Source organism: Halichondria panicea, chromosome 4 (assembly GCF_963675165.1).
Source record: "Halichondria panicea chromosome 4, odHalPani1.1, whole genome shotgun sequence".
Lineage (NCBI taxonomy): Eukaryota > Metazoa > Porifera > Demospongiae > Suberitida > Halichondriidae > Halichondria > Halichondria panicea.
This window is the reverse complement of record NC_087380.1, coordinates 2,321,237-2,347,172: the sequence shown is the minus strand read 5'-3', so window position 1 is coordinate 2,347,172 and position 25,936 is coordinate 2,321,237. Positions and strand designations below refer to the sequence as shown.

At 42.0% G+C, this 25,936-nt stretch overlaps 2 protein-coding genes across 3 annotated transcripts; both read right to left on the bottom strand.

Annotated features, from left to right (window-relative positions):
• On the bottom strand, nucleotides 1-15,689 carry LOC135335054 (protocadherin Fat 4-like). Of its 2 annotated transcripts, none has more exons than XM_064530447.1 (17): nucleotides 15,475-15,689; nucleotides 14,681-15,267; nucleotides 14,296-14,622; nucleotides 13,465-14,143; nucleotides 12,765-13,367; nucleotides 12,372-12,614; nucleotides 10,987-11,111; nucleotides 10,351-10,789; nucleotides 10,014-10,139; nucleotides 9,518-9,637; nucleotides 9,297-9,458; nucleotides 9,068-9,196; nucleotides 1,852-8,908; nucleotides 1,315-1,659; nucleotides 914-1,124; nucleotides 487-667; nucleotides 1-253 (listed from the first exon to the last, which is right to left on the bottom strand). In XM_064530447.1, exons 1-17 carry the CDS (start codon nucleotides 15,539-15,541, stop codon nucleotides 147-149), a joined length of 11,508 nt encoding a protein of 3,835 aa, XP_064386517.1. In that variant the 5' UTR covers nucleotides 15,542-15,689; the 3' UTR covers nucleotides 1-146. The 2 variants fall into 2 exon arrangements, with proteins under 2 accessions (XP_064386517.1, XP_064386518.1); XM_064530448.1 differs by having other exon boundaries at nucleotides 487-664.
• A 53-nt stretch (nucleotides 15,690-15,742) lies between these two features.
• LOC135335061 (uncharacterized) lies at nucleotides 15,743-24,333 on the bottom strand. The gene is made up of 31 exons (XM_064530460.1): nucleotides 24,204-24,333; nucleotides 23,783-24,157; nucleotides 23,553-23,732; nucleotides 23,309-23,497; nucleotides 23,072-23,260; nucleotides 22,826-23,026; nucleotides 22,544-22,774; nucleotides 22,281-22,487; nucleotides 21,753-21,971; nucleotides 21,452-21,667; nucleotides 21,162-21,374; nucleotides 20,719-21,087; nucleotides 20,458-20,667; nucleotides 20,159-20,368; nucleotides 19,935-20,108; nucleotides 19,722-19,815; nucleotides 19,400-19,614; nucleotides 19,132-19,235; nucleotides 18,970-19,057; nucleotides 18,837-18,913; nucleotides 18,746-18,782; nucleotides 18,594-18,688; nucleotides 18,327-18,455; nucleotides 17,839-18,138; nucleotides 17,453-17,608; nucleotides 17,214-17,313; nucleotides 17,088-17,158; nucleotides 16,871-17,005; nucleotides 16,360-16,646; nucleotides 16,108-16,243; nucleotides 15,743-15,953 (listed from the first exon to the last, which is right to left on the bottom strand). Exons 1-31 carry the CDS (start codon nucleotides 24,283-24,285, stop codon nucleotides 15,870-15,872), a joined length of 5,373 nt encoding a protein of 1,790 aa, XP_064386530.1. The 5' UTR covers nucleotides 24,286-24,333; the 3' UTR covers nucleotides 15,743-15,869.
• Between the last annotated feature and the right edge of the window lie 1,603 nt (nucleotides 24,334-25,936).

The window sequence follows — 25,936 nt, the reverse complement described above, 5'->3', positions numbered from 1 at the left end:
TTTCTCAATATTTAACATTATTGTGGACAAAAATTTAACAATTCACAGAAGAGATTGAAATCATATAATAATACATAATTATATATACACAGCAAACTATATTTTACATGTAGTGTCATAGAAAAGAGAGTGTTCATCTGAATGTGTTACTGCCGTTGCTGTCCCTCCCAGTTGTACTCTCCCAGAGAGGGTCTGAGCGGTCGGTCGTCCTCACGAGGGCTGGCAAACATGTCAAACTCCCCCATATTCTGACCTGTGTGGGTGGGTGGGTGGGTGTGGTTGGTGGGTTTTAATTTATGGTAAGCGTATATTTTCTCTAATTGGACACACTATAGTCAAGGGCACTCAAAATTAATGCTAAATACTGCAAGCCTACAATAATAGCTAAACAGAGAATTATCCAACACACACCATTTTTGTAATGTATGTTTCTATTTTGGTTGATTTTACTAGTGTTTTTGGGTATAATCCTGTACATGGACTCACCAGGCCTGATTGGAGTTGAGTTCTTGTACTGGTCTAGGTAAGTCTCCACATCGGCTGACGACTCCTGAGCAGCTGATTCATCAGACGAGTAGCGTCGACTCTGTCGTCGAGCATTGCCATCCACCGTTGCCCTGACATTGGTCTTTCGTCGGCTCTGCTCAGTATCACCATCATAGCGCTGCTGCATGCAGTGCAAGTCATGCAATGGCTGTTGAAACACACGGCTATAAACAGTATTTCTAAAATTCCATGCACTTCTGGAAATTCACTTTAGGCCTATAGCTATAATTATTATATAGTATAATTATAGTGCATGCCAAACAGTAATTTGTATCATGTGAACTCAAGCCGTATGATATAGCTAATTATTTATATATGGTTAGATGCCAAAAACACCACACTTTCCATAAATGTCTGCAGGGTATACCTCATCTGTGGCCAGGTATTTGGGGTCGAACCACGGCATTGTCTGTTCGGAGTCTAATATGTCATCATCATCGTACATGGTCTCATAGGCCAAGTCACTCCCTCCCCTCGGAGTGAGCGCCAGGTCCTCATAGGAACCACGCCTACTCTTCTGGCGTCTCGAGCGAGGCTCTTTCCTCTTACGGAGATACAGATCACTTGGCTTTCTTTGTCTGTGGTGGGAGAGGGTTGCAGTATAATAAAATATACGCATTTGGTTAGCATGCACAATGTTGGAATTTTATACACATGTGCAAGTGTGTAAGTAAACACAAGAATACCAAAATAGGACATGTTTGCCAGGTCTTGCACATGCATGCATGGAACATTTGACCCGTAATACCACATGTGGCTGGCACGAACCTTTTGGGTCTAGGCTCATTCCTTTTCCTCAGCTTGAGCACACACACCAGAACAATGGTGAGCACAATACACAGGCCAGCCACCACCACACCACACACCACTACTGCTATCAGTATAACCTGGTCCAGTTCTTCAGGAGGTGGAGCCACAGTGGGCTCATCAACTTCCACTCCAAATGAGAATGGTAGGAATTGGTCACTACTGGAAGCAGCTGTGAAAGCTGCAACATTGCTGGAGTAAGAAACATAAACGATGTTTGGAGTAGTTGAGCTGCTCAGTTCTCCATTGTTGTCTCTAGCTGTGTTGTATTCAGAGCCGTACCATCCGTACACTTCCAGTGTAATCCTATATAGATATAGAGTGAATGACCAGTTAATAAGTATCGTACCACAAAGAAAGGATTTCAAAATTTGATTTACAGTGATGAATGGAAAACATTTCTTTCTAACATGATTACCAAAACATAGGCCAAGAATAGAATTTTTGGCTCAGTTAGTTATAATTATATATATAGGTCAACCTTATTACTGTACTTACGTGTTCGTGTCTGTGTCTGTGTTACTGGCAACCAAAGAGTGATTGGAGAAGAACACTCCATTGCTTGCTGAGAGTTGTGCTTTTACAACTATTCCGAGCACGTCCAGGAAATTGCATAACGAGGTTAAATTATTTACACAAGACTCAAACTCTTCTTTACCCACTCCTCTTAGGTTGAAGGTAACCAGGTTATCACTAACAAACACATAGATATAAAGAGGAATAGTAGTTGAATGATCGCCATCGCTCACACTAAGCCGAAGAGAAAGAAGTTTTGGTCCTGCGCCAGTATTTTCTGGAATGTTCATTATGCGAATTCGATACGGAGGGTCTTCTATGACCTGCAATACATATCCTGCTAGACTGGCATCTGCAGAGGACTGATCACTGAAAGTAATCGCGAAATTAAAATCTTGCTCGTTGTTCACATCATCATCATCAGTGACAGTCAGTATGATATGGTGCACGATATCCCCCCTCATCGCTTCTGAAGACATCTCTCCAAAATAGGCTACAGCTGAAAACTTAGGAATATTGTCATTGATGTTGTTAATTCGAATTGAGTACGTTTGAGAGCTCGAAAGGAAAGTAGAAGCAGCAGCAGAATCTCGAGCTGTAACTGTCATCTCGAAAGATTGCACCTCCTCATAATCAATATCTCCTATGACAGTGAGTATCCCAGTATTTGGGTCGAGGGAAAATGGGAACCCCAGAGGAGGGTTATCGACTGTGTACTGGATACGACTATTTTCTCCGATATCACGATCAGTGACATTGATTTTGCTGACTTGTGTGTGAGAGAGCGTCTCCTCGTCAACGTTAATTACAGGGTTTGCCCCGTCAATAAACGTTGGTGTGTTATCGTTTATATCTAGAACATTAATCACCAAGGTAGTGACGGCTGTCTGTAGAGTCGGAACTGTTCTTTGAGCTGTAATTGTCATTCTATACTCGTTAATATTTTCTCGATCTAATCCTTCGCCATTTGCAAGTGAAATTACAGCCTGAGGGCTACTGCCTCCGGGTAAGGTGAACACATCCCCTTCATTACTCGGGCTGTTGACCTCTAACACATAGGTAATGCTCGAAGATACTGACAGTTGTTGAATAAACAAACGAGTTAGTTCAGATCCAATTCCAACTCCTTCACTGATGTCCACTGTGTAGGAAGGCTGTTCGAATTGCAACTGTTCTGGTAGAATCTCGACAAGCAAAAATACACTATCCGTCAAATTAAACTGACTGTTGTCATACACGATAATTCTAAATGTGAATCGTGCCTCCGGAGTGAATACTTGATCACCCTCCAAGTATACTCGTCCAGTAGCTCCGTCAATCACAAACAGAGGTTGTATTCCACTGTTACCCTCTTCCATGATGAAGTCGATCTCATAGCTAAGTTGGTCCTCAGGGTCTGCATCTGTGGCTTCCACTTCATGTATTGTGAGTCCACTACTAAGCATTGGATTTAGAGTGACCTGGTACATGTCTTGGCCAGTGGGTAGCGAGAATTGAGGGTCGTTATCAGGTTCATTAATCACATTAATTTGAATGCCCGTATCTGATCTTTGGCTACCATCTTTTGTATCAGTATTAAACCACCTGTCTCGCACTCTGATAATTGTGGTATAATACCTTTCAGTTTCATAATCCAGCTCGACTATAAGAGAAACGACACCAGTTTGTTCGTCAATAGTGAACACACCACCACCTCTCGTACCATAGATTATTCCAGAAGATCCGATAAGATTTGTGTTGGGTAGTAGATATCTCAAACTATTAACTCCGTTGCTACCAGCGTCTGGATCTGAAGCAGTAAGAGTAAATACAGAAGTTCCAGCAGGCAATCTCTCACGTACTTCGTATGTAGTACCAGAAGTGAGTTGAGGAATATTATCATTGATATCCAGTAACATAAAGTTGATAATTTCCGTAATACAATTTGGAGAGCTGCCCATATCACATACTCTGATCAGTAGGAAGTACGTTTCTTGCACCTCTCTGTCTATACCAGCTGCTGCAAATAATTCTCCATTGCTAGCGTCAACTCTGAAACTGTTTGTGATGGAAGGGTCGCTGTTTAGCAAAGTGTACACTAGCTGCTGGTTTGACCCTGAGTCAGCATCTGTGGCTCTTATAGTGGCAACAAGTTCTTCAGTTGGTCTTTCCTCAAATTGTTCTAGATTGTAGGGAAAGTTGTCGAATACTGGATCGTTGTCGTTCAAATCAACCACGAATATAATCACTTGTACAGTTGTGGTGAGAGTGACTTTTGGTGTGAATCGTTCTATTGGAATGTCCAGAGTGGTAGTTATATTGAGTGTGTAGTTATGAGCAACTTCAAAATCTAACACACCATTTGATTTAATATTTCCAAGTCTATCGATTGAGAATATGTTAGAAACTACAGAGAATTCTAAGAAAGTTTGCAGGTTTTCAGGTTGTATAGCCTCTACACCAACTTGACCAATTACTAAAAGGAAGTCCGAGTTCTCATTAACACTAAATTGGTATCCACTAGGTTGAAGGAAACTGATGTTAGCAGGTATGGCATTTTGAATCACAATAATCACAGTGGCCGTGCTACTCAACACATTGTCCCCCATATCTTCAGCTGTCACAGATAATTGGAATGTCGATGCATTAAGAGGAGCTGTCGTAGGAAATATGTCTCCAGTTTCCTCAATTCTGAACAGTCCCAAATCGTTTCCGTCGGTGATACTATACTGTATCTCGGCATTACTTCCTTCGTCTTCATCTGTTGCGAGTACACTGATAATACTAGCTGTAGTGCTCACTTCATCGGTGAAGATTGTCCTGGAGTAGCTCCCGCCATTAGTAAAGATAGGCCTCTCGTCATTAACGTCCAGAACGTTCACTGTTATCATTGTTTCAGCCGGCACAAGTTGAGAAGCGCCGAATAAAATTGCTCGCACCAAAATTGTGAAAGTTGAATTTGCTTCTCGATCGATTGATCGTGCAGTAGTTAGTGTTCCTGTACTTGGATTAAGGTGAAAGAAACCAGAATTCCCACTGGTGATTTCGTAATCTAACTCATCTAGTGCAGGTGTTACTTGCATTACTGATATATTTCCAACAAAAGTACCCAGCGGCATATTCTCAGTGAAATTGAATACATATAATGGTGTGGGGAAGAAAATTATTTCTGGTAATGCATGCTCCACAATTATGGTTACATCAGCAGTTTGATTAAGAGCTGGATTCCCGTTATCCGTACCTAGTATTTGGAACTGGTATGTTTTCGGAATCAAGTTTGAGACATTTGAGACGATGATCTGTCCCCTGGTGATTGGTGGGCTGAATTGAACGGAGACTACACCAAACGGGAAATCATCACCGGCTCCTTCGATAGAGAATGTAACTCGAGAATTGTCACCTTCATCAGTGTCTCTAGTAGTAATCATGCTAATTACGACATAATCCATGGTCGCATTATCATCAATTATAGTCGAGTACTGGATTGGGTTGAATACTGGTGTCACATCGTTTTCGTCTGTCACCCGAATTACTATCGAATCTGCAGCACTAATACTAAATGCAGTGAAGTCAGCTACAATGAAGAGTACATGGCTAGAAACTGTTTCGCGATCGAGAGGTTGAGTGGTGAAAATTTCTCCTGATATTGAGTCAATTCTGAAATAGTTATTGTCAACTAATCTAAACTGAAGATTGTTGGGGAATTCTGAGGGTACAATGTCTTGAATACCAGAGCTGAGAAGAACAGTTCCAACTGAAGCTCCACCAGGTAGATTCTCGCTAATGCTGAAGATTGTCGCTCGAAAAACAATCTGACCTGGTTGAGATCGTGTGACGCAGATTAGAACAACAGCTGTAGATGACATACGCACAAACATACCAAGATCAGTTGCCACAGCAATCACTCTGTAATCACCAATAGGAACGGTTAAATCAGACAGTGTTATAATGCCAGTAGAGTTGTTTATTTTGAAATACTCAGTAGCATTTACCAATACGCCCTCAGGGTCAGTCAAACTGTATTCAATAGCTGCATTGCTTCCACTGTCAGCGTCAGAAGCGGTCACTTGTAATACTGTATTGTTACCATGGTTATCGTTGATTACAGTAGCGTAGACATCGAGTAAAAAAACCGGTTTTTTATCGTTTATATCCAGGATGTTAATAATGACTTTAGAGTATCCGATTACATCACCATTTGGACTTGAAATACTAGCTACAATTTGCAGCTCAAACTGTTGTACCGTTTCTCTATCAAGTCCACAAGACACACGAATTTCACCGTCTAATAGATCAAGCGTGAAGCACCTCGTTACATTAGGAGTCGAATACACGATACTCTCAAGTGTTGATGTGGTGTTAGGGTTGGAATCGAATGCTCGAACTACACCAACGAGTGCGCCTAGCTCAGCACTTTCAGAGATACTAAAAGAGTACAAAGTCTCATTAAATTCGATCCTAGTTGGAACAGCTGGCAGTATAGCTATGAAAACAGTAGCAGAACTGTTCAATATAGGGAAGCCTCTATCACTGCCGACTATGGTTAGGTAGTACTCTCCCGGTATTAGTGTACTGTTAGTTACTGAGAGATCGCCAGTGGAAGCTTGTAGAGCAAAACCTAACGGGCCTGATATAATACTGTACTCTACCTCACTGTTGATAGCTTCAGCATCTCTATCGACGGCCGAGACTGTCAGAATTACCGAGTTTATAGGCTGAGTGGTGTTTATGACTTTAGTATAGAGCGATTGAGAGAAGACGGGTCTATTATCATTCACATCAGCCAGCTGTACCTCAACAGCGGCCGCATCATAAACTATCACGTCATTGTCAATATTGAAAACTTCCACGTAGAATATAAACACCCGCTGGCTCTCTGCATCAAATTCTGCAACGGAAAAAGTTGAAATATCGCCTGAAATACTGTCAATATGGAAAAATGAGCCAGTGGAATTACTATCGTTCATCGATGGCGTATCAGGACTGAATATTCTGAAACCAAGGTGACGGAATTCGTCCGACGGAATGCTTCCATTTGTCAGAGCGGCTACACTGCCAATGTAAGACCCAGGTGGTACATTTTCCGATATATTGAATATGTATTTCTCTTTTGTGAACGTAAGACTGACGGAAGTTGCTCGAGTTACAGAGATGAAGATAACAGCTTCTGATTCTAGTTCTCCATCGGAAGCAATCACGTTGAAACGGTAGTCACGTATATTGGTTAGTACGTATCTCGCACTCACTGTACCAAACTCATCTATGTTGAAGTTGTTAGTATCAGGTGATCCATCAAGGCGATAGGTGATATTTACCGAGTCTATATCGTCAATATCAATTGCCGAAACTTGGAGTAGTGTAGTACCAGCTGGGGCCAATTCTTCTACGGTAGTTGTATAGAAACTTGATAAAAACATCGGAGCATTATCGTTCTGATTTACAACCATAACTCGCACAACGACATCTTTGGTAATGTTCTCCTGTGAAGATAGCGATGCTCTAACTATGATGTCATATTCTTGTGCTGTCTCGTAATCCAAACTCGTTAGCAGGAAAATTTCTCCGCTTTGTCGACTTATAACAAAAATGGAGGTAAATGTTCCGTTGATAATCTTGTACTCAACTTGATGTTCACTGCTTTCATTGAAGGTGGAGTTCAACACATCGACTATGACCGCCTCAACTGAACCCACTATGAACCCTCGAGCGTTATTCTCAGTGACGTTGAACAGATAGCGATTTTCATCAAACCTAAGTCTATCTGGGGATGGTCGAACGTATACAATAATCGTGCCATTCGAGGTCATCGGCATGTCTCCGTTATCACTAGCGTACACACTTATTCTGATCGTGCTACGAGGAATTAACTGTGAACTGCTCACATGCACAACCCCTGTTGTTTCATTTATTGCAAAGTAATCGTTTTGTTGGAGTCCATATTTGATTTCTCCGTTGCTACTGATATCATCATCCCTCGCTAGGATGGTTAATACAATATCACCAATCGCACTGTGTGAAAGCAACTCATCAATGTAGACATCAGACTCGATAAAATAGGGAGCATTGTCGTTAATATCCGTCAGTTTTATCGTAACATTGGTTGTGACCACACTCACATTATTGATACCAGGCGTTGCCAACCTTGCCTCAACTCTGAACTTGTACACCTCCATTCTCTCTCGATCTAAACCAACACTTGTGGTTCGAATTGCTCCATCGGACATGGAAATGTGAAATTCTGGAACGTTGCCATTGATAAAAGTGTACACAACATTCGTATTTGGAGAGTCCAAATCAAACGCTTGCACGGTTAAAACTACTACAGAATCTAAGGTGTTCTCCGGGATCTCCACAGAATATAATGGTATATCAAACATGAAGAGATTATCGTCAACATTTTCAATTTCAACTTGAAATACGAGTGTGTCACTAATTTGACGTCGATTCGTACAAACAACTGCCAAATTAAACAGAGTATTCGAAATAGTCTCATAATCGATATCCCGTGCAACGGCCAGACTAGAGGTGTCCTGGTCAATCACAAAAGGTCCAGAAATTAAGGAATTCATTGATAGAGTGAGGAGCTCACTGGATGGTCCTAACTCAGTACATTCGAAGGCATCAGATACGATTCTACCAATTGGAGTGTTTTCCTGTACTTTGATTGTTGCTATGCTACCCGGCAGCATGGTAACAGACAGAGGGGTAATAGTGGCTGTAGTTTCGGAGGATTTTGGAGCCACACCTTGATCTGTGGCGACAATGTTCAGGACAAATGAGGAGATTTCAAGTGTTCTATAGACATCCGCTAAAGCCATTGTGTTTGTTATTTCACCAGTTGAAGGGTGAATCTCAAAATACTCTAAACCGTCCGCTAAACCAGATGAGACTTGGTACTGAGACTTGGTCAAACTGTATTGTACGCTGCCAGAGTTCGGGTTGGTGTCATTGTCAATAGTAACCACCGTAGCAACGAGAGATTCGGCTGGTAGATCCCAGCGAATTTGGCCGTTTAGGGTGAACGAATTGTCATTGAAGACAGGAGTGTAATTATTGACCTCTATATATAGAGGTGAGAAAAAGATATGAAAGAGAGGAAATTACAACAGCAAATAAGTATATAATTATAGATCTACGTACACAACGGAAATGAATCAACATGCTAACTATACAGGTACTCATTGAATGCACGGATACAAAAGGATATATACACACTTACCAATTGAGCATTCAGTTCCAGTCCACTCTCCCTCCACACACACACAGCCTGTTTGTGGATCACATGTTCCTCCATTCATACAGTTGCAGGTCTCCATGCAATTGTAACCATAGATACCGTCAGTGCAACCTAAAGCAATAGAACACATTATCAACAGCCATTGTCATAAATACCTCATATTTCTGGTATAATATCGACTTTTAAGGGTACGTATATATACACTCATTACCTTGGCATGTCTGTGATGATTCTTGCACGAGAGTCTGTGTTCCAGCACATGTTGTGCCCATGCACATTTCCCCAACCGCACAAACACATTGAAACATTCCAACAATCTCAGTAGTAGCACACATTGTGTTAGAGTCACATGGATTGACGTTGGTGCATGTTGCTGTATAGAATTACATGCAGTAAATTGATGTTGAATAAATTGGAGCAATAATTACTTACCAAGTTCACATTCGTTAGTCATTCGGACATAGCCAGAGAAACAGCTGCAATTGAATCCACCGTCAGTGTTAGTACAGATTTGATCGCAGTCATCATCGCCTTCAAAACACTCGTTCACATCTGAAATTGAAACACTAGTGAAGTACTGCCAGAGATATTAATACATAGGCACAACACAATATGAAACACCTCATGAAGAAAAATTGTACAGCCTTTACTACTTAGTATATAGTTCTATTCTACTATGCAGAAGCTTTGGTAGAGGTTGTGCAATACAGATAGAGTAAGTCGCCGAACTTCGTCAGACATCAAAGTGCGTCAGGTAAAAGGGCATGTAATGCACAAACAAAACAAGACTAATAATTATTACACACACTAATACAGTAATTGTATGCATCCAGCACACATCGTGTAGTTATATGCTATGTCCTCAAGCATGCAAATGTACATGTATTTTAGAATAATTATACCGGTCTTTCTTATTCTAAGCGGTTACCTTGGCAAGTGACACCATCAGCTGCAAGTCTGTATCCAGGTATGCAGTCACAAGTGTAGCTGCCCTCTGTGTTCACGCAGACCTGACTGCAGTTATTGGTCGATGTGGAGTTGCATTCGTCCAAATCTACAGTGGTATAGAAGTTGTAGCAGTTAAAGCACTTGGTATAATAATTTTAATTGTGAGAATGCACAATGTAACTCAAGATGGGCACACAAAGTTAGCTAACAAATCAGAACAACCACCCTATAATATAGCCCATGCTTTTTATTCGAGAATGCAGCAGTCACGGAATAATCTAAACACATCATAATAGTTTTTTAAGAAGGTAGCTTACCACTACACTTGTTCTCTGGCAGATTAGGATCCGCGATAATTTCATATCCCTCGGAACAATTGGAGCAGGTGTAGCCGGAATCAACAGTTGAATCATTCATGCATACGGCATAGTCCGGACAGACGTCAAAACCACACCCTCTCATGTCGATCTCGCATGAATCTCCGCCAAAGAAGAGGGGACAATTACACAACAACTTATGATGACCTTGCACGTTGAAGAGAGTGGTATCGATCAGTTCAGAGCAGTTTCCATTGCTCATACATCCACACAGTACAATCGATATCCTTCTTGAAGTTGAGGCATCGTTCTTGTCAATAGCAACAATCCTGATCTCCTCTGACGGAAGCGAGTATCCAGGGTTAGGCCAAGTCAACTCCAAAGTGGCGGTAGATCCTGCTATGGTCGGCGAGTACTCGATCCCAGTTGAGTTAATGCCCTGTGGAACACAGAAGGAATAATGAAACCAGACTATACTAGCAATAAAGGATGGTGCAAACTACCGTACAACATACATAGCAATAGCTTTAATAGATCTCGTATTAATTATGCCTTCAGTGTACACAATATTGCCAGAAGTACATGACCTCTAGATCTGCAATATCAGTATTAAGCTACACACACTAGTACCTGTACCTTTAGTTCAATGCTGATGATGTCATCTCCATCAGGGTCCTCCACTTTGTATGTGGCTGTCACATTCTCCATTGTGGTCACCACTAGAGTGAACACTCCACTCGTCACCTTGGGGGGTTTGTTGTCTGGGAGGAAAGGAGGGTGAACGTACAATCATGATGACATCAGTAATCAACCCCTTAGTCTATACAGTATAGTATTTTTCAAACGTTGAATCCTTTATATACACGAGAAATAGTTTATGGATAGCTATATATTCACACAAATGACACACTCAAACACGCACGCATGCAGTTCAATCGAATCTTGTAATAAAGAGGTGGCCTATTACCATATAGCGGGTATATTTCGAGACTATAAATTTTCGCGGATGGACCTCTACAAAGGATTTGGCGGATTTTAATTTCGTGGTCTGAGTTCCAGCCTTTTGGCGCATGCGTACATCAACATGCAGATGTACCTCAACACCGTTAGCCTCGAATCCAGGCCTAGCCTGTATAAAATAATAGAATCGGTGAGGCACTATGTCCTCCACCTCTAGCAGAACGTTTGCTGTGCAGGCCATGTCAGGGGATACCACCAGTACAAAACAATCTGGGCTATACCGGCGTCCTTGTCTCTTGATTTCTTTTTTCTTTCCTCTCATTGTCGATAGGTGTGGTCAATAATACTGAACACACTTACTATTCATAAATTTTCGCGGTACAGGCTCAATCCGCGAAAACCGCGAACATCTATACCCTCGAATTATACCCGCTATACGGTACTACAGATGGACTGGACTGAAGAGTATCATCGCCACTGGTGACAACAACTCTTTCTCTAGTTATGAGTAACGTCTTTGGTGGATACGCAAAGTAAATAACAATCCGGCACACGGACTTACGGCTGAACCCTAATCATACAGGCTAGGGTGACCACAACAGGAAGATTAAACTTCCGGTATAATAGTGCTGTATTGCATATCACATGTTCAGTATTTGTTATTTGTTGCCTATCACCATGGTATGCGTGCTGATGATATTCATAACAGGACAGCAGTTGTTGTCATCAATGAGGTAACAATATTCATATACCAATAACGATATGAATGACAGCTGCACACACGCCACCTGGACACCCATAACCACTCTCATGGTTACACTTATAAGCATCATGCAGGTTCCTACTGGTAACATCATACTGTGTGGTTATTGGATACCTGTCAAAAACGGCTTTACAATTTGGAGCCTCAATTATATTTGCAAGCTTTCTTTGGGATGTAGTATATGTTGTCCTGTTTGTTCAAGACAAGAGGCTTGTTTTTCTACTATTACTTAATGGTTGGATCGAGGATCTAATTATCTTATAATATAATACGGTGCATGCATTCATTTTTAACTTACCAAGAATCTTTTCAAGCTCTTTGTTCTCCATGGATTTATTGAGGGTAAAAGTCCCAATGTCCACGTTTCCAGTGAGACTAGCGTCTAGTATGCACGCTTGGTTGCTACCACAAGCATCCATTACGTCTTGCGTGATGTTGAGCTCATCAAAGAATGTCGGGACAAAATCCAAGTACCCATCGTTGATAGAGCTGTAGTTTAGATCACCGTAACTGAAGAGAGATTCTTCTTCACCCAAATGCCCTGTACGGAACATTGGAATATAAGACATCCGATAAAATCTCAGAACATTAAATCAAACTTGATCCAACTTTTCATTGCATGAGTAAATATACCATTGAATAAAATAATTTGTGTATATATTGTAGCATTATATTTATAACTTATACTTACATTCTAAACCAAACTGATAGATATCTTCCTCTTGTGATATATCGAGAACTGTTCCGTTTGGCAGTGTGAAGTCGTCACTGCCGTCTCCATTGAACACCCCTAGCAACCCACGAGTCTGGTTTCTGAAGTTCTCCGACAACTCGACTGTGATACCCAGGAACGAATTCTCCAAAACAAGAGACAGAGAGCCACCTGCTAGCGTGGTGATGGTCAGTGTATCTTGTCCGTTATCGTCTTCACGTCTAATGAAAATCTCGTTCAAATTCATCGCCACAATACCAGTACTGATAGTGTTGATATCCGTCACACCACTGCTACCAATTATAATAGCCGATCCAGTTCCAGGCAAATCAGTTTTATTACCACCCACGTAGAGAGCGAAGGAGCTAGCCTCGGCATTCACTTGGATAGGAGGTGAACCACCCTCTAGGAGGGCAATGGAAGTTGTGACAGTACCGGGAGTATTAACGTCAAATTGTTCTAATCGAGCTTGGATACTGAGGTTGTTTGCAGCTGACTCTAATAGAAGGTACTCTCCTATACCGTTGAAGGTGAAGTTACGATTGTCAATAGACTGAAAATGAGGATCTCCGAAAATAAAAACTGCATTGAGGGGAAAATATTAATATCCAGGTTATAATTATTCTGGCTTTACAGTTCTTTCTTTATAATGGAAAAGCAATTTTAATTACACACTTACATCTTCTTGGAGGCTCGTAGTTGGAGCAGTCATCGGAGGGCCTGTAAGTATAAAAGAGGTCACATCTGTCAGAGTTCTCACAGCAGCGTTGATACGGAAGTCTGTCCTCTCTGAAAGAACTCTCAAACCGAAAGAGAGGATTGTACAACAAGTAGCTGCCACCTGCATTCGGCCCCACAAGCAGGGAGCCATCAGTATCATAGCAACACTCGATGGTAGCTTGTCGACCTGACCACAAAAAAGTAGCACAGTTAGATCGTGAAGATAGGCCCCAAAAATGAGCAAACCAAAACCTCCAATCTCTCCTAGCTTGCTGTCGCGTACAAGGACAAGATGGTAGCCCGGAAAAATGTGTCTCAAGCGTGTTGTTGATTCCAATTCTTTCTTTCCGGCTCCATTCCAAACACAGCTGCTCGGAATTAGCGTCCAATTCAGAGGAGGTAAAATTGTAGTACCATTCTCCCAATTGTCCAGTATTTCCAGTTATAGCATCCATCATGTTGTACTGAGCTCCTCTTGGTAGTTCCACATTGTGGTAGTTGGCATAATCCTTTGGGTCGTGGCCGATAACGACTCGTGTCCATCGAGGCAGCTGTACATTGAAGCCACCCGGAGGATAGAGATAGAAGGCATACATGCTTATGTAGTCAGTAGCAAGAACCAGTTGAAAGGTGAGACTCTGTGCATGGATGAAAATATCAAGAGATTTAAGGTCACATAAAATTATACATGGCATTAATGTACACAATTTCATACATTGACTGAATTTGTAGTAATTTAAGTGCTTGCATTGTACAGCATGGTACATATTGAAAACTGCGAGATTCTTACCTGTCCACTATAAAATCTCCAATAATAGGGGGTGGCTTCATTCCAAGTTATGACTGTCATCCATTCAGGTTGGAAACCAGTATCAGCACCAACGTAACTCTCCAGTCTCTCGGCAAACAGATTTAAAAATCCAGCAGCTCGTCGTGTACCATCACTAGTAGCGTATGTGTTGTAGTATACTTTGCTTGTATCGGTGTTTGTATTCCTGAAGTCCAAGTCTGTCCAGAATGGGGCTATAATTGGTGTGAGAGTTCTCCCGTATGGGAATGGGACTGGCCACCAGGAGAGATACGGTTGGTTGAAGGAGACTAGACCGTTAGAGCTCACCTAATTTAGAGATAAAATTAATTTGCATATAATAATTATTTTAACTAAGTTAACTTACGTATAGAGAGTGGTAATAGTTGGAATAGAATGGAATAGTCTCTGATAATGGAATGGAGACAGCACCATCCAGCACGTTCCTAAAAGAGCTGTCCTCAGTGATCTCCCCATAAGGTAAGAGACGATCTTGATGTGAGGTCAAGGTGACACTAACACTGCCTAGTTCAAGTACATGCTCTCCATCACAGTCCTCCATATCGTCAGTGTACGTGCACACGGTCACCGTGAATACTATCAGATCTTCATTAAATTCGTCTAGAAGTAGCCGACTGCCAATTTCTTCTGTCACGGTAACAGTTTCTCCATTAAGAAGCCCTATAATGAACAATAGGCCAGTAGAGTTGCCGTTCTCAGTGTCTAAACTGCACTCGAATATATTCAATGAAGTTGCAATTGTCTCGAAATTCGATATAGTAACTTGGTCGATAGGATTTGAGCAAGTGATGATATCCGGCTCAAGATCACCCCCTGACCCGCTGCCCTCGGTGGGGGATTGTCCACCAGACCCTGAAACATCGCCATTGTCATTACCTGGTTCTTCTGTAAACGGCGTTAGCATCTCCCCACTCCCCGTCTCTGTACCCACTCCTGCATCATCACAATAACGATGAGTGAAATAATGTCATGTACAGTGATAAAAATTATGTATAGTGGGTGCACTTGTGGTGAAATGATATTGCCTAGGGATATAGGTGGAGAAAGCGAATTGTACATATAGTATACGTACTTAGCTTGAATTAGAAGAAGAGAAGAAGAATTGTACATAATTATACATAATTATATGGATGTACTTACCTTGTTGGAAGAGAAGCAAACTTGAAACTAGTAGGAGAATCATGTGGAGGTGTCTTGCTGAAGCCATTTTATGATTATTCCTTATCCTTGTTAGTAGTAGCTAGATCCTTGTATACCAGCCCCTCCCCCTTTTTTGCAAAACTATTATTATATATGCCGTAACTATTGTCAAGCAAGTAAATAGATCTACCTACCAAAATTATTAGCCTAGCTAGCCTACGATTGCAACAAAATCAGCCCCACCCCTCTTTCTGAAGGATCCTGCTGATACAGCAAAACACAGTAATAATTATCAGGTAAAGATCATATAACTTATAAACACACATTGATAGTCATTGTTAGCTACCAAAAACTACATAAAACTAGAATCTAAATCTATTGTGAGTTACTGTATATTAAACCAGTTCTTTGAAGTTGGCATAAGCTTCAAAACTGTCCACATAGTCAGCCAGTGCCTCGTGACAGAAAGCATACATCTCCTGCACAGTGGTGAATGCATAATAAAGTTAACTTGGTGAAATACATGCATGTATACTACAAAGAAGACATAGTACATGTACCACCGTTAAATTTAATATAGCACAATTGTCATATTTGATGGCGTACCATGGCAATAACTATTTGCAAACTTACAGGACTGCTAACAAGTCCCTCCCTTTGTTTGCGAGCAAACTTGATGAATTGGAACAGATCGACCACGCCCTCAATCTTGAGTCGCTCCAGTTGAGCATGCAGGGTGATGAACACTCCAGTGCGACCAATCCCATTGCTGCATGTGTGTGTGTGTGTGTGTGTGTGTGGATGGTAAGGAGGTAGTGATGCTTACGAGATACTCGTTTTCTTAATGCATAAGTAGGCTGTACCACCACACACACACTTACTCACTTGCACATGACGACAATGGGCTTGTTGCCCGAGGCCATCTGAACAGCATTCACCTCCTGCACAACGTCCAGTATAGCGGCAGGGTTCTGTGGGGGGTCCTTCTCGGTCCAGCGGGTGATGTGGAACTGTGTCACGACACAGGGGGGCTCATCGGAGGCTGCCATAGCAACAGATAGCTTCCTGACAACGTAGTCACCATAAGCGTCGAATGTCTGCTGAGTGACAGTGAAGTCATCATAAGTGCCTGCTTCTCCTTGGAACTTGGGCCAGTAGCGATGGCACACCTCCTGTTGAAGAAGTAGACACTGTTAAGCTAGCGAAGATACATAATTATGATAAAAAAAAAACGTTAGGAGATGTACATATAATGAATTTTCTTTACTTCTCAAAAAGTTTTTTGCTAGCTATATAATTATAGATAGTTCTATTCTTACGTGGAAATCATTCACTTTCCACTATAAACATTGTGAAAGCAAACAAAGGCACACAGCACATGCATACAGTGTGTTACCTGCTCCTCCTCGCTGAGGGCACAGAGCATGACGATACAGCTGCACTCGTTCTCCACCACCATCCTCCACAAGTCTCCAGTGGTGTGCTCTAGGGGACCTTGAGTGGCTATGTACCCTCGCCTCTGTTGGTAGCCCTGGACAAGAGAGAGTTTAAAACTTTAAAGATAAAATCATATGAACAGTCGCTAGAGAAAGACATAGCATTAGCTTCCTCACATGAATGTAGCTGGCATTGATGTAGTTAGAACCAGAAGGTGAGAACTGAAGCTGGACTCTGTGCATCTCATCTACAAATGGATAATGAAACCTCACTTGTTCAGTGCGGTTATGAGGTTAGCTTACTTGGCAGAATCTGAGAGTATCTGTTCTTGTCTTCATTCTCCTCATTCTGAGAGCTGTAGTAGTCCTCTGTCCCGTCAAGCCCAGAAAACTCACTCAAAATCTGAGCAAGCGGACAAAGTGACATAATTATGCAGCTCCAACAATAATTTTATAATAACTAAAGTCTGGAAAACATTAGCATAGGTAATTGGACAGAGCACAGACACACTATAGTACGAACAAAGAATAGAATCACTCACCTTGAACTGTCGCTGGAAGTCAGTGGGTGTGTCCTCATCAGCAGCAGCTGGTTCTTTGAGCTGGTTGACGGTTGTCATGAGAGCATGTGCTGGTATCTCTGTCTCCCCACACACTATGAGCTCCTTGAGGGCATCATGCAGGAAAATGTACTGAGACTGAGGAAGAGGGGATGCTTATAATTATTGACTGTCTGGTCACAGAACATTTATCACGTTGCATGGGTACATATTATTGTGATACCACACATAGCAATCGTATAAGCATAATTATATGCATAATTATATACATGCATGCAAGCACTGTAAATCAGTAATTTAACTGCGTACATGTACAATGTCATGTATTCACAGTACATAAATTCACATATATACAGAGTTAAGCGTACCAGAGTCTGTACGAGGAGCACCCTCTGTTTTCGAATATGAGTAACACAATCGTAGATATGTATCATCCCGTCCTGCTCCATACGATCCAACATCGTATCCAAGACGATGAATGTTCCCGTGCGTCCGACACCAGCGCTGCAGTGTACGAGGAGTGGGCGGGGATCATCCTGGGGGTGTGTCTTACGAACAGCACGAGTGAAGTAGATGAGGGACATGCCACTGGAGGGGACACCGTGGTCTGGCCAGGAGGTGTAGTGGAACAGGGTCACCTCAAACACAGGGGACGAGCCGAGGGTGGGCTATAGGGGGTGGAGTTTACAGTATTTATCAATGGGTGCTTGCAAGTGTGTACAACAGTATCAGTGGTACATGTTTATAACAATTAGCCATTATTATGCTTTCTACTTTACATTTGTTAGCAATAAAGTGTTTCTGGGGGCGTTGTATGTACACAGTGCACCAAACCGTATTAGTTAAGCCAACTGACCTGATTGACTTTCATTTTCCTGACAGTGAAGTCGGGGAAGGCCACCGTACTGGTCAGAGAGACCACAATACCACAGCCCATCTCAAGAGGTTGGTCGTCCTTCAGGGGCCAGTAACACTCACACTTTTTCTATATTGGGTCGATGAGGTAAATAACAGTGACACTGAAAACCACCAGCAAAATGTACAAGAATTCAATAAAATTTGATAGCAATGGTTGAATGGTGTAGTAGACAATATAATTTGATAGAATGGTGTAGTAGCTCACCCTCTCCTCAAAACATCTGGTTAGCATGACAATCGTTTGCAATTTATTCTCGAAAATCATCTTCCAGAAATCTTCCAGCGTATTAGGCAGAGGACCTGAGTTTGGGGCAATGATAATACAGCATCCACTGCTGGAAATGTTAGTGCATTTACCTTGAGCAGCAATGTATTTGGTGTTAGCCATGTAACCCTGCAAGTTAGGTGTATGAAAACGAGCAACAATCAATGATATAAATTGACTTACGTAAACATAGCTGGCATTGATGTAGTCTGATCCTATGATGTCCTTCACAGGCTTCAACTTAACACGGTTGAAATCATCTGTACACAAAATAAACACAGCATAATTATAGTAAACCCCAAAGGAATGTACTCACAAGGAAATACATTTCCAAATCTGTTCTTGGTTGTGTTGTGGGGTAGCTTTGACTCGTTGTTGGGAGATTGGGGCTCCTTACTGATGGACTGAGATGAACAAATTATAATTACATTAATTTTGTTAAAAGTGATGGATTGTTCGACTATGCACACATGCTCACCGTGTACTCAGTCTCGAAGAGCTTGTCTGTGTCCTCGTGCATTGTGTCCACATGAGCAGGGAAGTCAGTGGTGTAAAACGAACTGTTCTGACCAATTCCAGATACTGTGAAATGTAAAACAAAAGTAATTGCTACATATAGTCCATAGTACTCAGCCAATAATTTAGATCTAGATACGTACATTGAGATACAATCTGATAGCTACCCTTTCCTTAGTTATAATCCTTTTTCTGAGTGTGCTGAGTGTGTGCATTGTGATTGTGGATACCTTGTGTATTTTCTCTGCCTCTCTCCTTACTGAAGGAGGAGGTAGTCACTCCCACATACATATTTGCATCAGGGGTCAAAGTGCCAATGTGGTCGTCCAGGGGTATGTCCAATGGGTTCAGGGGGTCAATTTTCACAGTGAAGAGAGATTTACGCGTGACCCTCCCTACACCAAATTTAAGGCCAGAAAAAGTGTGCTTACCAGATCTTCGAGCCCTGAAAAAGTACATTGTACAGTTTATGCAGCTCTGAATTAATTGTGTTGTTACACTTATTTTACACAGAGAAAGAATGCATGAATTTCAGGAATGTCCTTGACTTACCTGACAACAATGAGAATAACTGCTCCAATGATCAGTAGAGCAACCACCAAAATGACAATCCCAGCAACTATCCCTACAACACTGGCCATTGGTTCTGTGGATAAGAAAAGAATCACTGTATAGGTGGATGGTAACAGAACCTCTCATCAGATTGGATACCACTAATATTTATGTGCATCACACTCATAAATGTAAGCAATGCTGTGCACACACCTCTGCATTCCGGTAGTCTGCTCCAGGTTGCGTTTGCCTGACAGATACTTGTAGCAATCCCAAAGAGTGCATAGCCATCATTACAGCTATAGGTCACTGTCCCTGTGAATGTTGTGGTTGTTGGTATCCCAAGAGATGCATTGATAATAGACGGAGGAGTCCCACAGTCCACAGCTATATATAATTATTATGTGTGCAATGATTTCACAAATCACAGAACCTACGTGGACATTGAGGAGCAGTACCATCCCACTGACCACTAGGAGTGCTACCATCACCAGTACAGGTCCTCTCCTCACTGTCTCCACTTGCTAGCCTATGTCCATAGTTGCATTGATAAGTAGCTCTTGTTCCATAGTCGTATGGTGCAGTAGTACCACTAGGGTAATTGATGGTCCAATTTGTACTGCTTGGGAGAATAGAGCACATGATACCTGTGATAAATGAATATAGACGCTCAACTACACGGTAAAAGTGCCTCAGTGGAGCAAAACAGTGTCTAACTATCATTCAACTAACTCACGATCACAACTTGGTGTATTCCCACTGAACGCCCCGATTGTCCCACCACCAGTATCACTGATACATGTTCGACCCTCATTACTGTTTAGACCATAACCAGGAGAGCAGGTGTAGGTGGCCACTGTACCAAATATGTACATGTCATTTTGCAATTTTTTTGAGTAAGTAACATTTCCATTATTTGGAGCAGTCAGCAGATGACATCGTGTTGCTGAGAAGAATGATCATTTAATAGCCACTACAATATAAATATTGACCTCACCAACAAGGTTAGCACAGAATGTCCTCATCTCTCCACCACTGTCAGGTAATCTACAGCAGTAGGTTCCCAGTGGAGTCCGGGTATCACCTTGACGATACAGTCTGAGTACTTGATAGTCTCTGCTCCAATAGAACCCACTAGTACTACTACCAGTGACTCTGTTCTGGGAAATACTTGTTCCATTAGGAAACAGCCACTCTCCAGTACCCATATTTGAAGATGGCACCTTGTCCTTACCTCTACAGCAGGTGGTTGAGTCAGTGTGACAGGTCAAGGATGTGTCATTCGTTTCCATAATGCTTGAAACGATGATGGTAGTATTGTTGGCATAGTAGTGTGTGTTCCCATGAGATATATACACCTTCTGAGCTGTAGGCAAAAGAAGCAATGCGTTGGCATGTATAAATTACGTACTTGTACAGGTATATGTAGGTAATACATACCTGTACAATTTGGAGCAGTTCCACTCCACACACCCACTGCACTGATATCATCACTAGTACAAGTCCTCACATCATTGCCTCCGTTCCTCTCCATGCTCTTGGGACAGTTGATGGTGTACGTTGCATGTGCTCCAATGGGGAAAGGTGAACTGGTGCGAGGAGAGTAGGTTATTGAAGTGTAGGGAGGAACAAGGAGACGAGGACAAACGATTACTGCAATGAAAATATATACACGTCTTTGGGTTCGTACAGTACAAGTGTGTAATTACACACTTTCGTTGATAACTTACAGTCACAGCTTGGCTCCTGACCACTCCAACCTCCAATAGCATCAATTTCATCATCATCAACACACCTTCGTACCTGATTAGCCTCAGTGATATTAATATAGAACCCAGCCTCACAAGTGTAGGTTGCCTCAGTTCCCAGGTCATAGTCAGGGGTGACATCAGCAGAGTAGGAGATGGTGCCATTGGTAATGGTCGGTAGAGGAGAACACACAATGGCTATACAATAGAAATGAGACCATAATCGACCAACATAATTATCTGTATATAGAACATCATGAAGTAAGAGCTACTGCACAATTACCGATACATGTTAGAGCCTGTCCATTGAATACTCCTTCTACATCATTGTTCAAATCATCCACACAAGTTCTAGACAGAGATCCCCCAGGGGAGAGGTCCATAATAAACCCAGTGTCACAGGCATAAGTGGCCACTGTGCCAAGATCATAGTTATGTGTGGTGTCGGGAGCGTACGTGATGAATCCATTGGTAATTGTGTCAAGGGGAGGACACTGAATGGCTGTGTGTGTAGTGCGAATGTTTAGTACCAGTTATACATAGGCGAAAACATTCCTTTTCGTAACACATGTTATAGTCAATTTAAAAGTGTTTTAGCAGATACCGTATAGCGGGTATATTTTGATAAATTTTCGCAGATGTGCCTTTAGAAAGGTTTTCGCAGATTTAATTTTCGTGGAATAGCGCCTTTTTGCAGCATGCATGCATGAAATATTAAATTCGCGGTTATAAATGTTCGCGGTTCATGCCTAATTCCCAAAAACCACGAATATTTATACCCTCGAAGTATACCTTCTATACGGTAACTTACGGACACAGATTGGCTCCGGACGACTCCACACTCCAATGGCGTCCATTCGATCATCGTCCATACACACTCGTACCTCACTACCCTCAAGATAGAACCCAACCTCACAAGTGTAGGTTGCCTCAGTTCCTAGATCATAGTCAGAGATGACATCAGGAGAGTAGGAGATCATGCCGTTGATAATGGCCGGTAGAGGAGGACACTCAACGGCTGTAAGAGAAAGAAGTCCATTATACTTTATTGCTCAACATCGTGGCATGTATTACTTTGCACTATTAAACCTTCACAAGTTGGAGGTGACCCACTCCAGAATCCTCCAATCACACAGACCCTGGTGGTGGTGTCTCCATTGAGAGTGTAGCCAGTGTTACAGGTGTAGGTGGCCACAGTGTCGAATGGTCTCAGACTAGCAGTCCCCATATTGTAGCCAATCAATGCATTGGTTGGATTAGTTAGGTCAGAGCAGCTGGTGGGTGGAGGATCAGTCGGTCCTGTGTCTATACATACTGTTTGAAACATAAACTTTTCTATAGAGTTACAGAACTCACCTTGACAAGTTGGAGTTGATCCACTCCAGATCCCTCCACTCATACAGACCCTGAGAGAGCTCCCTCCAGTGAGAACGAGGGTGTAGCCAGGATTACAGTTGTATAAAGCTACAGTTTTCACTGGTCTGTTGTCAGGAGATCTATCACCACCATAGGTAACGTATCCATTGGTGAGAGTGAGGTCAGAACAAATCAGTTTTTCTAGATGGGAATTAAAAATTGTACGTAATCCCATATTTCACTTACGCAGACAAGTTGGAGCTGACCCACTCCACACTCCATCACTCCCACAAGTCCTGGTGGTGTTTCCATTAAGAGTATAGCCAGTGTCACAGGTGTAGGTGGCCACAGTGTCCACTGGTCTTGAACTAACAGTCCCCATATTGTAGTCGATCATTCCCTTGGTCGGATTAGTCTGGTCAGAGCAGGTAATTTCTACTCATAATTGTTTGAAAAAAAATGTGTAAGAGTTACAAAACTCACCTTGACAAGTTGGAGCTGACTCACTCCATTTCCCTCCCGTCATACAGAATCTGAACAAGCTCCCTCCAGTGGGAGTGTAGCCAGTGTTACAGGTGTAGGTGGCCACAGTGCCCACTGGTCTGTTATCAGTAGATCCATCAGTGTAGACAATGTCTCCATTGATGGTGAGAGCGACGTCAGAACAGGCTGCTATCTCAGTATGGAAACAGTAAAAATCACAAACAGTAAAAATCCACCCACTTACGCTGACACACTGGGTTGAATCCACTCCATGTTCCATTACTCAAACAGATCCTGGTTGTGCTCCCTCTATCGAGACTGTAGCCGGACTCACAGGTGTAGGTTGCCACAGTGAACAGACCCAGTGTTAAGTTGCTGTATGAGACTGCTCCATTGTTCAGAGGAGGGAGAGACAGACACACAACTAGAAGAGAGATTATTGATAAATATAGTGCATATTACCGAACCTCTCACCCAAGTTAGCACAGAAGGTCATTTCTCCTCCATTAGTTGGTATAATACAGCAGTAAGAACCAGTTGGACTCAGGGGAGGGGGGTTAATACTAGCTCTACGAGCCAGTTTGATCACTGGAGAAGTATTCCTCACAATGTACAATGCATAATCAGCCTGTGACTGGACATTGTTCAATACCATACTCCCATCAGGATACGTCCACTGTCCCATATCTCCACTACCACTGTTGTCAGCCCCGCTCATACAGCACTCGGTTAGGTTAGTCTGACAGATGAGAGAGGGAAGACCATCCTCAGCATCATCTCCAATATCCGTGATGAGGATCTCAGTATTATTAGTAGTGAAAAGGGTTGATCCCAGAGATAAGTACACTCCTGCATGCATATGTACAGTCTCATTTAGCAGGTAAGTAAAACATACCCTCTCCACACACTAGTAAGAGCTGAGCAGCTCCAGTCAAAAGGACCAGCCAAGAGACACAGTCACTTTGTAACTTCTTCATGCTGTCTTCATGGCATTGTATGCTCCAAAACTATTTGACTTAATGATGACAACAGGAAGTTTGAATTGTGAACGTCCATATACATCAAAAGTGCACATGCACCCACATAGTCTACAGCATAACAGAAAGAAAATCTTACACACATACACATACAATACTGTACAGCTGCTATTTCAGTTACTAATGGCCCCTGTCCACATGGAATGCAGGGTATCTAAGCACAAACAAATGAACTACTATTCTCTTCAAGTTATGCAATGTCGATGGTGTGTGTGTGACAAGGCATGGTTGAGGACTCCTCCACATTGCCCCTAGGTCGAAGCAGGAAGGTTCCGTTGGGTTTATCAGTGAGTATGTCTCGAAAAACATCACTCCTGAGGAGAGGGTGAGGGAAGACATACATAATATACCTATTCCGTGGAGGAACATTTTATGTACATTCAAGACAATTACCAGCTCATAGGTTTTCAAAGGATCACTTTGGTACACTACGCTGCATACATGCATGGCTATACTTTCTATTTTATAATAATTCTGCAAAATGCATGGATACACTAGTAGCATAGTGATACCGTATAGCGGGTAATTTTCGTGGCTCAGCAATATTGAGACATTTCGTGGGTAATATTTTCGTGGTTGCTGCTTGGATTGTAGGTAAAGGTAGGCAAAGTCGCTTCATTCGTGGGTAGTGGTCAGATCTCCAACCACGAAAACCACGAATATTTTGCCCCACGAAAATTACCCGCTATACGGTAATATGCTAACCTGTGCCCTGTATATAGTACTTACAATAGCGTGTATAAATTAATATTAAAGATAAAGACTAATAATTATTATACTAATGCAAGTGACAGAGTATACATTTCTCTTAAAATTAATGACAAAATCGATGTACTTTCCTGCAGCTCGAGTGGTAGTTTATTCCATATAGATATTGCTTTTGGGAAAAAAGAGTTCGCATGCATTTGTCCTGCAAATTGGTCTTTCAAACTGTATATTTTTTGTGCTTCTTAGATTGAGAGGGCATACTCTTCTTTCCAAGTGGTGGATCAGGGAATTTAAAGTTACCATTTATTACCTGGTAAAGGTATGATAGTTTCAGGTACAATCTTCTTGTGGAAAGGGACGGTAGGTCCACAGTATCTAATAGGGAGATAGCCCACTGCACACAGTAAACACATAGACTAATGGAAAGGCACCATGCACCGTTTGCTAGAGGATCACAGCCCTAGGATATTGAAAGGTGCACAAACATTGTCTCAGGGCAACACAACAGGCAATGCTCACAATAAACAATAAAGCACTCTCTATCATATTGAAAGCAATCACAAACCACTCACTCTAAGCAACCAAATTAACTATGGGCTATACTCAGTACCCAACGCTTAAAAGGATAATGGATTATTGTGTACCCAGCTACATGTATATAAGTCCATGGAATAGCATGCAAAATAATAGTCTACTCTGGACATGCAGGAAACCATTGCTAGGGAAAAGGCTATGAAAGCAAGTGTGCACATATTAATGGGATGCAAATTATTGAATATTGTAGCTGATGATTAGCTGTTGAGACTGCATGCAAGGGAGGCAGACGGTAATACATGTGCGTAGCAATCTTAATAGTTATTTCCATGTCATTCATACAAATGTA

What these genes read in the sequence shown, in the direction of transcription:
- LOC135335054 (XM_064530447.1), bottom strand. Translation starts at nt 15,541, where the DNA reads ATGGCTTCAGCAAGACACCTCCACATGATTCTCCTACTAGTTTCAAGT. An exon ending in GGAGATTTTATAGTGGACAG is followed by an intron (nt 14,144 to 14,295) that starts GTAAGAATCTCG and finishes ATCCATGCACAG; the next exon opens with AGTCTCACCTTTCAACTGGT. An exon ending in TCATCAGCATTGAACTAAAG is followed by an intron (nt 10,790 to 10,986) that starts GTACAGGTACTA and finishes TGTGTTCCACAG; the next exon opens with GGCATTAACTCAACTGGGAT.
- LOC135335061 (XM_064530460.1), bottom strand. Translation starts at nt 24,285, where the DNA reads ATGAAGAAGTTACAAAGTGACTGTGTCTCTTGGCTGGTCCTTTTGACT. An exon ending in TCAGGAGCCAAGCTGTGACT is followed by an intron (nt 21,375 to 21,451) that starts GTAAGTTATCAA and finishes TTTTCATTGCAG; the next exon opens with TAATCGTTTGTCCTCGTCTC. An exon ending in CCAGATGTTTTGAGGAGAGG is followed by an intron (nt 18,456 to 18,593) that starts GTGAGCTACTAC and finishes GACCCAATATAG; the next exon opens with AAAAAGTGTGAGTGTTACTG.